This window comes from Archocentrus centrarchus, chromosome 1 (genome assembly GCF_007364275.1).
Source record: "Archocentrus centrarchus isolate MPI-CPG fArcCen1 chromosome 1, fArcCen1, whole genome shotgun sequence".
Taxonomy (NCBI): Eukaryota; Metazoa; Chordata; class Actinopteri; order Cichliformes; family Cichlidae; genus Archocentrus; species Archocentrus centrarchus.
Window position 1 is genome coordinate 26,130,321 of NC_044346.1, and position 14,832 is coordinate 26,145,152.

At 40.7% G+C, this 14,832-nt stretch overlaps 1 protein-coding gene across 2 annotated transcripts in view; it reads left to right on the forward strand.

Moving 5' to 3' along the window:
• The first annotated feature begins 10,118 nt into the window (after positions 1 to 10,118).
• myh9a (myosin, heavy chain 9a, non-muscle) overlaps positions 10,119 to 14,832 on the forward strand; it is a 31,269-nt gene continuing 26,555 nt past the window's right edge. For both annotated transcript variants that reach the window (XM_030726608.1, XM_030726599.1), the window contains exons 1-3: positions 10,119 to 10,336; positions 14,362 to 14,552; positions 14,682 to 14,822. In XM_030726608.1, the coding sequence (XP_030582468.1) occupies positions 14,367 to 14,552; positions 14,682 to 14,822 (327 nt within the window). In that variant the 5' untranslated portion in view covers positions 10,119 to 10,336; positions 14,362 to 14,366. The remainder of the gene's footprint in view (positions 10,337 to 14,361; positions 14,553 to 14,681; positions 14,823 to 14,832) is intronic.

Genomic DNA, 14,832 nt, shown 5'->3' on the forward strand with positions numbered 1-14,832 from the left:
CCTCCCCGTTCACCATTATATTTTTATTTCTAGAAAAGAATACAAGCTAGCCACTCACACCCAGGTTAATTCAACTTTAAGACCCCAGTCTACAGGATTGGGCTGAGCTAGTGAACATGTGTGATACTGCGATGTGTATACATGTACTGTGTAAACGTGAGCGCAGGTCTACAGAGTAGAGTCCTACTGCCTCCCTCCTTGTGGGACCACAGCCAAAGCAGGCTAGATGTGCAGACTCTTTACTTCCCACACACACCAAACCAAATCACTGCTAGACAGAACAGAGGAGAGGCAATGGCAGAGAGGGGAAAATGTGAAGTGAGAGAGAAAGATCCAGGAATGTTGTCAAGATGGCAGAAAAGATGCGTAGAAATGAGGTGTGAGGTGAGCAGGGTGACTGGGAGGATAAAGCGTGGTGGCGAGTTAAAGGAAAGTTGGAGACAGACTGAATGATGGGAAGTAAGTGTAAGAGAGGAAACTGTTTCACACAGGACTGCTGAGCTCTGAGGCTGGCTGGTTTTTGTAAAGAGCTTTCATGGTGTTACACCAACCTACCAATTCTGATTTTAGCGTGTTAGCGTGTTGCATTTATGATGTTTACTGTTCTGTTCAGACTGTTATTTATTTGCATTGCTACTGCTGCTACTTTTTATTGCTTTAGACGCTGCTGTCACTTCTTTTCCCCAAAGGACGAATACTTTATTCTTGTTCTTTTAAGCCAAATAAGTGAAATAATGCAATGTCTGCATGTGTTACCAAAAAAAAAAAATCAAACTGAGGAGCAAGTCTGAAGAGAGCAAAAGCAAGTGAAAGAAGCTTGGATAGATTAGAAAATGAAGTGCAGAAAGGTTTACATAAGTACTAACTCACACTTCACCTCACATGTACCTCTTGTGTGTATTGGAAGCATTTAATCATCATATCCTGATGCCACACTACAACTCTGTACAGTGTAGATATGATTAGAGGGGGGGGGGGGGGGGGGGGGATGTCTGTCTGTCCAGATGCTTTGTGCCACATTCATCCAACACTCTGTCCTTCCACCCCTCCATCTGTCCACAGGTCACCTGCAAGCTTGACAACCTTGATAGTTCACACCAAAGGTGACCACAACTCAACAAAAAGACAAAAGAGCGTTGTTGTTATCCTTATGACATTATAATTGATTACTCTTAGCTATGATTATATATGAAATCTCTCTAGCTAGTGGGAGAGGATGTGTGTGTGTGTGTGTGTGTGTGTGTGTGTGTGTGTGTGTGTGTGTGTGTGTGTGTGTGTGTGTGTGTGTGTGTGTGTGTGTGCGTGTGCGTGTGCGTGTGTTTGGGGTGGGGGGTGGGGTGATGTCCCATGTAAGTGTCATAAACAGTGCAGAGGGAGACTGGTGCGCTACCACACAACCGGCTGGCTCAAACTCACCGCGGGCCTGAGCCAGGACGTGAGCTCAGCTGAGTTTGGCTTCTCTGAGCACCTGTATGTTGCCTGTTCTGGATAACTGGTGTCACACAGCTGCTGATTATTAACTGGCTCTGGATTTACTGACTACCCATGAATGTGTCCTCTTCAGTCAGTATTTTCATACTGTTGTCACGCACAGTGAAAGATAGTCATAGGCCTTTTAAGAGGTATGCCAGCAATGTAGAATTGCACATCATAACATTAAAGGTGACCTGTTATGCTCATTTCCAGCTTCATATTTTTAATATGGGACTCCACTACAGTAGCTTTACATAAGCCAGTTTAAGGGAAGTGAACATTCACTATTATTACATATATAAGACAGAAAATAAGGAAAAGCATAGTTGGTCACCTTCAAAGAAACACAGATAATTGGTACTCTTCTTTAACTTGTTACTTGATTGTAAGCTCTGTTTTAGGTCCAGGTTGTTAAATATTTCTAAATGATGACTCCAGTAACCTGATCATATTAATTAGTCTAAGTTAAAAGTGAGCCAGCTTTGTGACACAGGGAAAACCCGACTTTCTGACTCAGGCAGATGTGACTTTGAGTCGGCCTGACTCCGTTAGCTCAGCCTTTCTCTGATTTTAATGTTGAGACCTGATGTGAGCTGGAACTGATTTAAAGCCACGGTTTACTCGCTCTCATATGACAGGTGTCACGGCTCTCCTCAGCCTCCGTGCTAAAAACTGTTCTAAACAGACCTGATTCTGGTGCTCTGCCATCACAGCAGCCTGAGATCTTCTCATTGGTGCAGTTTCAAATATAAGCACGGCAGGAGGCACCGCACTTCCTCTTTAGTGCTCAGTGTTCAAACTCTGTGTGTGTGTGTGTGTGTGTGTGTGTGTGTGTGTGTGTGTGTGTGTGTGTGTGTGTGTGTGTGTGTGTGTGTGTGTCTGTGTGTGTGTGTGTGTGTGTGTGTGTGTGTGTATAGGGGGGCTAACTCGTGACTAAAGCTGGACCCAGTCTCCGGCTGTCAAGGTTCTCTGTTATTAAACTAATGTGTATTTCACAAACGCGCACACACTCGCTTGACCGTGCCGTTTGCGTCCATTTCCACTTGGTTGGGTGACAGTGCCACGCACCTCCTTTAAAATCTGTCACTTGAAATTGCTTGCTTGTGTGTGTGTGTGAGAGAGAGAGAGAGAGAGAGAGAAGGAAAATAAAACATCTGATTACTAAACTACACACACACACACACCCCAAATGTATAAAGTTACCCCATTCTACACAGCAATGCTGGCTACTGCCAATAGTGGCTTTATGTGTATATTAGCTTGTGAGGCCAAGCGAGAGTCTGTGTGCGCGTCTGTGCGTGTTGTAACCCCATCTGTAAGTAAACCAAATATCATTTTCACTATGCAGTCATTCAAACCATGTCAGCTTGCTTCAGATTTTTCTTTTCCTTTTTTGCGGGGGGGGGGGGGCTTTGTGTACATACATACAGAGTTGGCGACAGTGTATTTTTTTGTTTGTTTTTTGTTTTTTCCTTATTGAGCTCCCCCTCCCCGTGTGATTAACATCGCCACCTTCAGCCAGAGAAAAGGCAGAGCAAGAGAGATGTTTTGAATGAGCTGACAAATATTTAAGGAATGTATTGGGGGGGGGGGGGGGGGGGGGGTTGTAGTTTTTTTTTTTTTGGTGGGGTGGGTATTGATACAGATCAATGCTGTAAAGTATATCGATTGCATGTTATTGTCACCGCTGTAACTGCCATTGTTTTATATGTTTTTTCTTTGTTTGTCTGTTTTCTTCCACAACAATGGTTGGTTGGGACGGGGATGCACAAAACTTTATTCTTATTTATGATTTTTACACATAGTTGTTTTTTTTTTTTTTTTGCAAAAGAAAAAATGTTGAATTATTGTGTGCTTAGGAAAAAGACACTTTTCTTTTTTAACTTTGGACCCGTCATTATGTGGTGAAGAGGTGGAGGAGCTGTATCTTTATTAGTAGACAGTGTTTGTCCCGTTTCCCCTCATTCGTGTGCAACGAGTCTCTTTTCAGTTAGCTACGTGAGCGCGTGGAGAGTGCGCGATGGTTATTCGTCTACCAAAAGTCTTTATTGATCATGATTATATTATTAGCTTTTATTTTTTTTAATTTTGTTTGTTTGGTTTTATTATCATGATTACTATTATTACTGTCTTTATTGTTGTTGTTGTTATTATTCAGGGCAAAGATGACACCAAATTGAACAAGGAAATAAGTGGGTGATTGAGAGCAGGACGGTGCGGTCCATCTTTCTAAAGGTTTCTTTTACTGGCGCGGTGGAGCAGTTTTTTTTGCTTGTTTTTCCTCACCGTTACGCTGTAGTTGGTGTGTGTCCACCTTTTTCAAACCGCCACATGAAAGAACCTCTGAACTGAAAGTCTAATAGTATTTTTTTTTATTATTATTATTTTGATTGTTATTATATGTTGTTTTCCTTTTGATCAGATATCATGATCGATTTTCTTGTTACCCCAGTTCGGGTCATAAATTGTGTGCTGTTATTTTATTTTATTTTTTTATTTTTTATTTTTTTGGTCCCACTGCCTCTTCAACCCCTCCCTCTGCTTTTTATTCTATTTTATTTTATGATTTATTATTTTTTTTATTCTTTCAGGTTTGCTGTAGTGAGCTGATGGTCAAACAGCAGAGCTCTGTTTTTATTTGTTTGTTTTTTAATTGCTGAGACTGTTGTGACTGATGTTGCACTTGTGATGGGTTTTATTTTTTTGTGTTGCAGATTGTTTGCAGACTGGAGGAGAATATTGGGTTTCCTTATTTTTTTAAGTCACAGCAGTTATTTTATCAATCATATAAATCTGTGACACAGAGCAAGAAAATTCAACAGTGTATTTTTCTCACTGATATTTATTTATTGGTCATTTGTATGTTATGTCTTTTTTTTAAGATGTGTATTGCTTTATTGTGGAGGGCAAACAGGATACAAGGTAGAGGAGTAGACTCTTTTATTTTACCGTCATGTACAGAAAGCTAAATGTCGTATTCGATCACCACACTAACGTACAGTCTGCTCGGTAGATTAACAGGTTAAAAAAATAAAAGACGAAACGACCTGCAACACAGTAAAGGGCACAGTTTCTGGTTTTACTGAGACTCCCAGACGTCCATTATTTTGTTTGCTGTTTACCCTTTCATAAGACCCCGACACTGCTTGTGGCTTTGGAGCCACAGCATGGTGTATTTGACTGTAGTGCTTTGCTAATAATTCAGTTAAATTGTTTGACTTTTGGATGGTTTTAATCAGTGGATGCCACCTTCAGTGCAGACTTTTCTTTTTTTAAATATAGCTGATAACTACTATAATAGTGGACTGATTGGCTTGTTATTAGGACAGTAAGGTTGGGACATGCCTGCTTTGAGATATCAGTGAAGTTTTTGTTGCCTGGTGCTTCTGAATTGTCAGTGTAGGTTGCATGATTTTGCTAATTAGCAGGGTGAGGGATCGGGGGGAGGACTGACTTCAGAGGCTTCATTTATGCACACACACCACTGATTTTATTGTCTTGACCGTTGTATCAATCGACACAGCTTTACTGCCCATTTCTTTTTTTTCTTTTTTTTTTTTTAATTGTTGTTTTTTGGATTTTTGGCTGTATTTTATCTCGCCCCCGCCCTCCCCCTCCCCAGTGTCATTTCAAACAAAATAAATGCCATTATATTGTGAATACCTCAGGATTTTTTTGGAGAAAAAAAATAAAACACTTAAAAATCAAATAAAAACTCTTAAAAAAAAAATGCTGGTGTCATGTTGGTATTTTGTTTTCCTTCTTATCCTCACCTGTAGTCCCCTGAGAGTCATGGACAGCTATTACATCCTTCAGTTCCCATAATGCAAGTTAATAGGACTGTAGATTTGGTTCAGTGTAAAATACCCTACATGCATAATACTTGTGCATGAAACACATGTCCAGAAATTTATGATAAATTTGTGTTTGCACACATCCGGTTAGGACTTGATTGAAGCCATCTTACCTTCAGATCTGCCTTAATTCCTCATGGCACAGATTCAACAAGGTGCTGGAAACATTCCTCTGAGATTTTGGTCCACTGGGATGATAGCATCACAATGCTGCTGCAGATGTGTTGGCTCCACATCTGTGATGTGAATCTTCTGTTCCACCACATCCCAGACATAAGATAAAACTTTCCCTTTACATCAGCTCAGTAGAATAAACAAGGAAAATGTAAATTGGGGGGGGGGGAGCAACAGCAATAGAGATGATTAACGATCATGTACAGAAAGAAATAGAATACACAAAATAATTAGCAGAAACCAACATAGTGCTGTGGAAAAAAAGTACACCCCCTTCCTGATTTTGTAGTTTTTTTTACATAGATCAAACAACTTTTAATATTAGACAAAGATAACCTGAGCAAAATGCCGTTTTTAAGTGATTTCATGTATTAAGGATTAAAAAAAAAATGCTATCCAAATATACCTGGCCCTGTGTGAAAAAGTAATTGGCCCCTAAACCTAATAACTGGTGCCATCATTGGCACCAAGAACTGCAACCACTCTTCTTTGTAGAATTGTTTCAGTTCAGCCACATTGGAGGGTTATTGAGCAGGAACAGCCTGTTCAAGGGCACGCCAAAGCGTCTCAATCAGATTTGACTCCGGACTTGGACTAGGCCACTCCCAAACCTACTGGTTGGTTGGTTGGTTTTAGAAGTGGCTTTTTAACCCTTTCCGCACTGATTGACTTCAGTGACTGCTTCTCAGTTGTTTCTTTAGATTGTGGTATGATTTGTTGCTTTTTGAGATCTTTTAGCCTGTTTCACTTTGTCAGGTCCTAATTAAGTGATTATTTTTTTTATTCAGCATTGTCCGGCAGTAATCAGGCCTGGGTGTAGCTAGTGAAATTGCACTCAGCTTTCCAAAAAGTGCGATTAATTATAGTTAATTCGCGATTTGAGCCATTTAAGTGACTCCTATCTGTAAATCGAAAGGTAAAAGTGAAGTCTACAGACGGTCTTATCCTCTTCTTCCTGCTACAGCCTCTGCACGTTCCCCTCACACTGAAATGTACAAGTGCATACATGACAAGACAGGACTTGACATGACATTTGCTTATATGCTTAAGAGCTACCACAGAGTAGATCATGCAGATTTCAACAAACCTGAAGGACACAGTTGGTGTGAGTACTATGCAGGAATAAACTGAACAAGATTCCCTTTCACTCAGCTCATTAGAGGGTGTGTGACTGAGGCCATTTCCTTGTCTTGAAGTGAGAAATAGAGGAAGCTGCATTATATGTGAGGTGATGTAACAACAGACTGTGCCCTGTGGCAGCAGAAATGAACCAACACGATCACGACTGAGTGAACCGACAGCTCTGGAAACTCCACAGACGTAAAAGACTTCACTGACAGTCAAAAGGTTTGACTGGTTTTTTTTTGTGGTTGTAACTGATCACATGGATTTGGGTGACGAAAGGTGTTTTCTTCATCATCTGCTGAAGGTGAAAAGTTCCTCTTAAGTTTCACATGATGATGTATCATAATTCTGTGAAATTAAAATCATTACCTTGGGATCATTATTCAACTTTATGATGCAGAGATTGAATTCTTGTGAACAAAAATATTCAGAATTTTCAAAGAAAAGAAAAGACACTTTTCAGCTGTAGTTATCGTTCATATGTCCTCAAACTTCAGAAAATTTGACAATCTCCCAGTCTCAACACAAGACTTCACATCTTTCTAAAACATATTAATTACAGTACTGTACAAAACCACCCCTCATTTCTTTATATTTTACTAGACAATGAGAAATTGGTGTAGAGATTTAAACATGTACAAACATACATGGAAATACAGAGTATAAGGCAAAAATAGAGTTTGTACAGTTCGAACAAGTTTGAAAGTCAATACTTGGTATGCCCACCTTTATTCTTCAACACACCCTGAACTCTCTGAGGCAGCTTTCATGTCATTTCTTTCAGTAGTCTTCTGGAATAGTTCTCCAGGCTTCTTGAAGGACATTCGAAGCTCTTCTTTGGGTGTTGGCTGCCTTTTGTTCTGTTCTCTATCAGGATGATCCCACACTGCTTCAATAATGTTGAGGTCCAGGCTCTGGGGAGGCCAATCCATGACGATAGTGTTTCATTGGCAGTGTGTTTGGGATCATTGTCATGCTGAAAATTGAAGCTGTTGCCAATCAGATGCCTTTTAGATGGTATTGGATGGTGGATCAAAATCTGACCTTACTCTTCTGTGTTCATAATTTCATCAATCTTGGCAGGATTTCCAACACCACAGGCTGAAATGCAGCCCCAACCATGACAGAGTCTCCATTGTGTTTTACAGATGGCTGTAGACACTCACTGTTGTACCTCTTTCATGATCTCCTCCACACATACTGACAATTAGAAGCAAGAATTTTAAATTTGGGTTCATCACTCCACTGATTTTCAGTCCAGTTCTTGTGTATTTGCCATACTTCAGCCTTTTCTCACAGTTTCCCTTCATTAAAAATGGCTTCTTGACAGCCACCCTTTCACTGAGACCATCTCCGATGAGGGTTCAGTGAACAGTAGATGGATCGCCTGAAGTACCAGATGTGTCTCTCAGATCTAGTGTCAGGTCTTTGCTGGATTCTTTCCTATTTCTTAGGGACATGATTTTCACATACTGTTCATCTGCTGTAGTTTTTTTTTTTTTTTTGGCCTGCCAGTTCTTTTGTCCTCCACATGTCCAGTTTCCTCAGGTTTTTTAAGGACACACTACACACCATGCTGAAATATGGCAGGTTTTCAGCTAATTCTTTATTTTATGCCTGTCAAACTGTGTTGACATTTTTGTAGATTCAACAACAACAAAAAAGGGGAACAAATTGTGTTTTTGCAATAGGCTGCAAACACAAAGTTCCTAAAAATACAATTTAAATTGATTCTTTGCTAAGTTGTCTATTATGAGTAGACACAACACTGGTTCATCCTTTGGGTTAGGTGCCTTTTTGATGCTTGGATGATTTGTAGGTAAATAAACGAACATTCCTTTAAAAATGGCCAGGTACAAGGATTGGACAGAAAATGAGTGAAAAAGCAGCCCATGTCCAAAAGTTTAGAAAATATCATTAAAAATGATCAGCTGCAAGATAAAGTGTTAATAACACATTTCAGTTTTCTCTAATATGTTGTATATCAGTGAGATGTAGTTGAAATAAAGGTGTTTTGTGGATCTTAATATTAACGAGGGCATTTACGGTGAAGCACTTTGTGTCAAACATTTAAGGATTATTTTTATCCACCAGGTCTGACAGAGATTGAACTGATCTATTACCTCTTTAATACAGTAATCTTAACTTTAAGTGTCGCTGCTTAATTTTATTGCCTGAAGCTTAAACCAGTCAGACACACTGCTGACTGTGTGTGTGTCTGTTTCCTTCATGTTGTGACCTGCTGCGCCTACATTTCTGCTCATCTTTGATGTGTCTCAGGTTTGAAACAGCAGGATGACTGGGGCTTGGGGTAATGACAGGGCTTGAAATGAAACTTACACCACAGCAAGAACACTCAACAATACACCCCGCCTCCTTCCGCCCCTGAGCTCTGCTTCTTCTCTCTTTCTGGAAATATCTGGCCTTATATGGTAGGAAATTAAACCAGAATCTCATTGGCGGATGGGAGACAAGGTGCAGGTAGATGTTTGGCCTTGTTTGGGATGTGTTCTGGTGTTTCTGACATCAGCTCGTGTCTCTTTTGCTTAGATTCCCTTTCACTCACTTAGATTTTAATTTGTTTTTGCAGCTATAACACAGTACAAAGGCCCTCTGTGGCTTACATGTCTGCAACGACAGGGGGCCACTCAGATGTCTCTTAAACAATTAAAATATTAAAACATGAAAACACTTTGTGTACTGTACAGCACTTACATGTTAGTTTACACTTGAGTGCTGCCATGATGAATGGCACACGGCAGTGCCACACCCCTGCTCCTGCGGTGGGTAGAGACAGAGATCTGCATTCCTACACACACACACACACACACACACACACACACACACACACACACACACACACACACACACACACACACACACACACACACACACACACTATGATACAATATGTATAGTCACTGATCTTGCAGCAATGAACATTTCAACATTCTTCCAGCTGTTGATCCCTTATAAACATTTGTGCACTTCCACACGGGTGTTATTAAAAAAGGTTTAGTTATTGAAAGCTTTGGGACTGCTTTTCCATCATTCCAGGGGGTTATAAGCTATACATTTTATAAGTTTATAAGCTATGCATTCATTACTGGATAGACTAAATCTGTCATATCACATCAGAAAACACCAAAAAAGAGCTTGAAGTGAATACATATTGACTGCTAACATCTTTAGAGATTAATTTTTAATGAATTAATTAAACTAATTATGCACATGATATAATAATGGAGGACACTGGTGAACATGGTCACATTTTCTTCCTCATTATCCTTTATATATATATATATATATATATATATATCATCTGGGTTGTAAAAACAAATCTCTTCCTTTTGATTCAGAGCAGCTCATAACTCCGCGTTTTTACGCGGAGCACTTGAACGCAACATACACCGACGAGATGGGGCGGGGCCTTTAACTTACCTGCGAAAAATAAAACTGGGCTGATCCCAGGTGCAGACGGTGCATCCTATCTGATCAACGCCTGAGCAGCACGACCGCCTGACGGAGCGGAGACTCGAGTGAAGACGTGAGGAAGAGGAGCGGAGAGGTGGTGTTTTTTTTTTTCTTCCTCCTGAGCAGCTTCTTGTTTTTGTGAAGGTGTCGAGGAGGAGGCCTGTGCTGCTTCTGCTGCAAACACGGACACAGAGAGACGAACCGTTACACCTACAGTGCCTGTAGCTGAAAACCAGGTGTGTTCTCTTGTTTTCTGCTGGTAGAGAGAGCTGCGCTCTAGCTGGTGTAGACTTAAGAATTAAGAAATGCGGCTTTAAATTACGTGTTCTAGATAATTAATGTCTCACACCTGCCCAGGTGCAGTCCTCAGGAAGACCTTTAAACGTGCGCATGCTCTACTATTGCCTAATTGAACAAATCAGTACAATTCAAAAGGACTTTTCCTGAGTAGGTAAAGTTTATTCATTTTTGAATGAGACATGGACTTAGGGGTTTATGCTGATGGGGCTTATGCAATTATAAGTTTAGTCGCAAACAGCTTAATAAACTTTGCGCAGTTTAAAAATTTTGTTTTGGTGACCCATTTGATTTGATTGGAAGGTTTTTTTTTTTGTCCCAATTTCATAAACAGAACTTTTCATTTCAGGTACTGAGACCTCATATCTGCTTTTTTTTTTTTTTAACATATTTTTGGTACCGTTTGACTGTTGCACAGTTTAGTTTTCTCTTCCTTCATGTAATAAGCTGCACACACCCAGCTGCTGTGTCTGTCCTCAGGCTACAAATTGAAGAGCAGACACAAAAGAGGGCTCTTTTTTTGTAGCAGCTACATGAATTATTAAAAAGGAATCCTATCCAAATAAGCTAAGGGCATATCTTGCAAAAACAGTTTGCTGATCATAACCAGTTCTTCCTCTTTTGGTTATTTACTTATCTTTTTTTGGATGTTAAATATCACTGCAGCCATAAAATCAGCTTAGGGCCTGCGGAAATGCTTTCTCACCCTCTGTCTTACGCAGCTCTGTGCCTGTTGCACAAAGTGAACCACTTAAAGTTGACTTTTCTTAATTTTCTATTGTATACCCCCCACCCCTTTTTTTTCCCAACTGGTCCAAGTGCATCTTCCCAGCCCAAACCATTTCAGAAACCAAATGTTTTGTGACTTAAACAGTCCCCAACACTGTCGATCTCCTCAGTCCACCACCCCACCAGCCTCGTATCAGCAGCCAGGCTGCAGATGGCAGGACTCGTGTTCTGTGTTAGGTAAGGACCACGGAAGCCCGGATAAAGTGGGGATTGACTGGCGGCCAAGAACAAAAGAGAGCAGGCGAGTGAAGATGCTGCTGAAAACGTGATTAACAGAAGAAAGGTGGATTAAACGGGCCCAGGAATGATCGAAGAGTAGCTCATTTTTGTCATTCTGGGCCACGATGTCAAAATATGCAAAGGCGCTCTGCAACTTCCTGAGGAAGTTGGCCTGTGGATGGCTTCATCATAAAAGCCACAAATGTTAATCTGATAAGTTCTGAGTGTACAACTTTAGTGGTCATCATTTGGCTTCTTACTAACTACAACCACACAATGCATTCAGTTCTCTGGGAGTGCTGCAGCTTTGCTCGCTCTGCAGGATTTCAGTCCTGAATAAAGGCAGAGGAAATGTCTGTGTGTTCCTCTCTTCCTCCCCCACTGATCTTCAAGACTCTGAGCACATAATGAACTTAGGAGAGACACAGATGACACCTTCTCCACTGATCCCTTTATCCCTCACTCTAAGCGCTCTCGCACACTCTATCTGTACCTTTATCTCTCCACACAAACAAACACACACCGTTCTGCAGTGTGTGTGGATTTTTTTTTTTCTTTTCTCCCCATCATCAAACCTCTGTGTAAGGAAGAGTCAGCTCCTCTGAGTGTCAGCAGAGAGGGTGTACGCCACACTCATAGTGGGGGCTTCCCAAGGCTGATTTGTCATTTTAGGCTCATTATATAAAACTGATGTGTATTGAAATCCTTACTAGTTAAAGTGTGCTGATTATTTTGACTTTTTAAAGTTGTTTTTCTACCCACAATATCTACATTAAATCTGATCTTTTACTTTCTTTCCTGTGTTCTCGGCTCAGAGTCCAGTAGTTCCCATCCTGGAGGTGTAGCGAAAGCTGACAAAACTAATAAACCCACTTATTCTGCCCAACCTGCCAGTTTTATAATTATTTTTTCTAATATGATGTCAGGGAAGATGCACATTTTATTAGTTGCCTGAAATTTGCAGACATCGGGGGTGGGAAATGAGAACTGGTTCCAAACAGACTAATCCATTAGAAGCTTATCTCCTTTTATCAGTGCTGGTATGTCTCTTTGATTGCTGTGCATTGCAAAACAATGGCACAAAAGGAAGTGGAGTTTTTGCACACCTGAATCGCACGCACACCTTTTTCTTGCAACTTTTCTTCACTGACTTTATACACAGAAAATTCAGTTTCTTTTTCCCTCCTAAAGTTTATGCCCCCCACCCCCCATTCTCTCACTCCCTAGAGTGGGGACCTTTTTTTTTTTTTTTTTTTTTTTTTTTTTTGATGAGGCTGCACCTGTAGATGCTATCCATTCACACATTGTATATGTTGGTGAGGTCACATGATGACAATTACATTTATAATTTTTTTTTTTTTTAAATCTCTTTAAGGGCATTTTTATTTTTGTTACTGCAGCCCTGAGTAATTCTCCTGGGTGTGGTTGGGGAATAATGACATTTTTCTCCCTGTCCAGACTTGCTCCGACATTCCTTTCTACCACTCTGACTGCAAAAGCATCCCTCTGCAGGTGACCTTCAAGATTTATACACAGAGGCTTTAAACAGAGCACAATAGCTGCACATGTATCACCTGTGCTGGATCATGGATGATGAGCAGAAGTCAGGAATCTTTGGAATTCAGTTTTAATGAGTTGGAGAGGAAGGAATGTGTGCGTCTGACAGGGAATAAAATGGACAGGTAGAAAAATAAAAGGAGTCATACAGTAGAGCTCTGCTGAAAAGTGTCTAATCATTTTTGTGTGGGTACAATGAGCCTCGGGTTATTTTTGTGATCTGGATTGTGAATGTTTGTTACAGTTCTGGTTTAAAGTTGGCTGGCTCCAGGTAAAGAGGCTACATGCTCATAACACGGTGAGGAACAGCTGTTGCAGAGCTGATGTGTCCAAACCTGTGTTGTATGTCCCCACAGGGTTCATTACCTTCTCTCTCACACACACACACACACACACACCCCTGTTTTAAATATTCATGTATAAAGTTTTATCCTTCCAATTGTCCCTGGATCCAAAGCTGGGCTGACCCACATCTAAGTTGAACCAAAACCCACCTGGTTAACTTAAAAAAAAAAAGTAATTTAGAAAGTTGATGAACCTCCCTCCCATCCTGTTGGTGGAGGTAATGACAGTCAAGTCTGAGGGACACAAAAGGCTCTCTAGTTATTGCACTTAACAATGAAAAGTGTTTTTCTTCTACATCATGTAACCTTTCCTCAATATAATGCTTTAGCAACACTAAAGAGAACCACAGAGATGAACTAACACAACTCTGATAATTAAAGTTAATGCCTCCATTAAAGTTGCACAGTTCTCAATACTGGTGATCTTGAGTATTTTATTGATCTAAATGCTTTCAGTGTTCAGTTATGGCACAAAAGCAATAACAGGAAGGATGACATGCATCAAACTTCTCATTGTGAGCACACTTCATTCAGTGTCGTAAGCCTGCCATTATGTAGAAATATTTGAATGAATTAAAACATGCACAGTCACTTGGTTGGTCCTAAATCTTGCGCAACAATAAATGCGGGTTTGTACAGACTGAGTGGGTGACTTGGACTCATGAGACTCATTTGTGTTTTGAATTTGTCACATTTCTGCCTTGTCTGTAGCTTTAGTGCCAGTAAACCTTGCAGCATCTTTGGGGGCTCATAATTTGAGTCTCAGGGAAGTTTGCAGCTGCAAGAAACTGGCAACAATTACGGCAGAATAATGCAGAACACTGAAAAATGTAGCTCTTAACCTTCAAAAAGCAGCTGCTGCACAGGAATGTGCGTACTCTTCTGTGTGGAGGTATTTGTAATTGTCATAAAAGTTGTTTAAACCAAGTGGATTATTAGAAAAGGTTTCTTGATAGAGGCCTTCTCCGCTGTAAGATCTGTTCCAGCTCTTTTTTTGAAAGCTCAGATTTGTTAGTGATTTCATATTTGTTAAAATGCTCTCTTATGTTTTAAAGCTACCATGACGGACGCAGACAAGTTCCTGTATGGGGACCGCGGTGCGGTGACCGACCCTCTGGCTCAGGCCGACTGGTCTTCCAAGAAGCTAGTGTGGATCCCCAGTGAGAAGATGGGCTTTGAGGCCGGCTCGCTCAAAGAGGAGAAGGGAGATGAGTGTGTGGTAGAGCTGACGGACTCTGGCAAGAAGGTGAAACTGAAGAATCATGAGCTTATGTTGCTGTGTGACTCATTAACAAAATATACATAAGATGTTTTTACTCCGTAAGCCTTGGTCAGGAAGCCTGCCTGACAAGTGTGGTGCTTCTGTTAATCTCAGGTGAAGGTAAACAAGGATGACATTCAGAAGATGAACCCACCCAAGTTCAATAAAGTGGAGGACATGGCGGAGCTCACCTGCCTGAACGAGGCCTCTGTGCTGCACAACCTCAAGGAGAGATACTACTCTGGACTCATCTATGTGAGTCTGC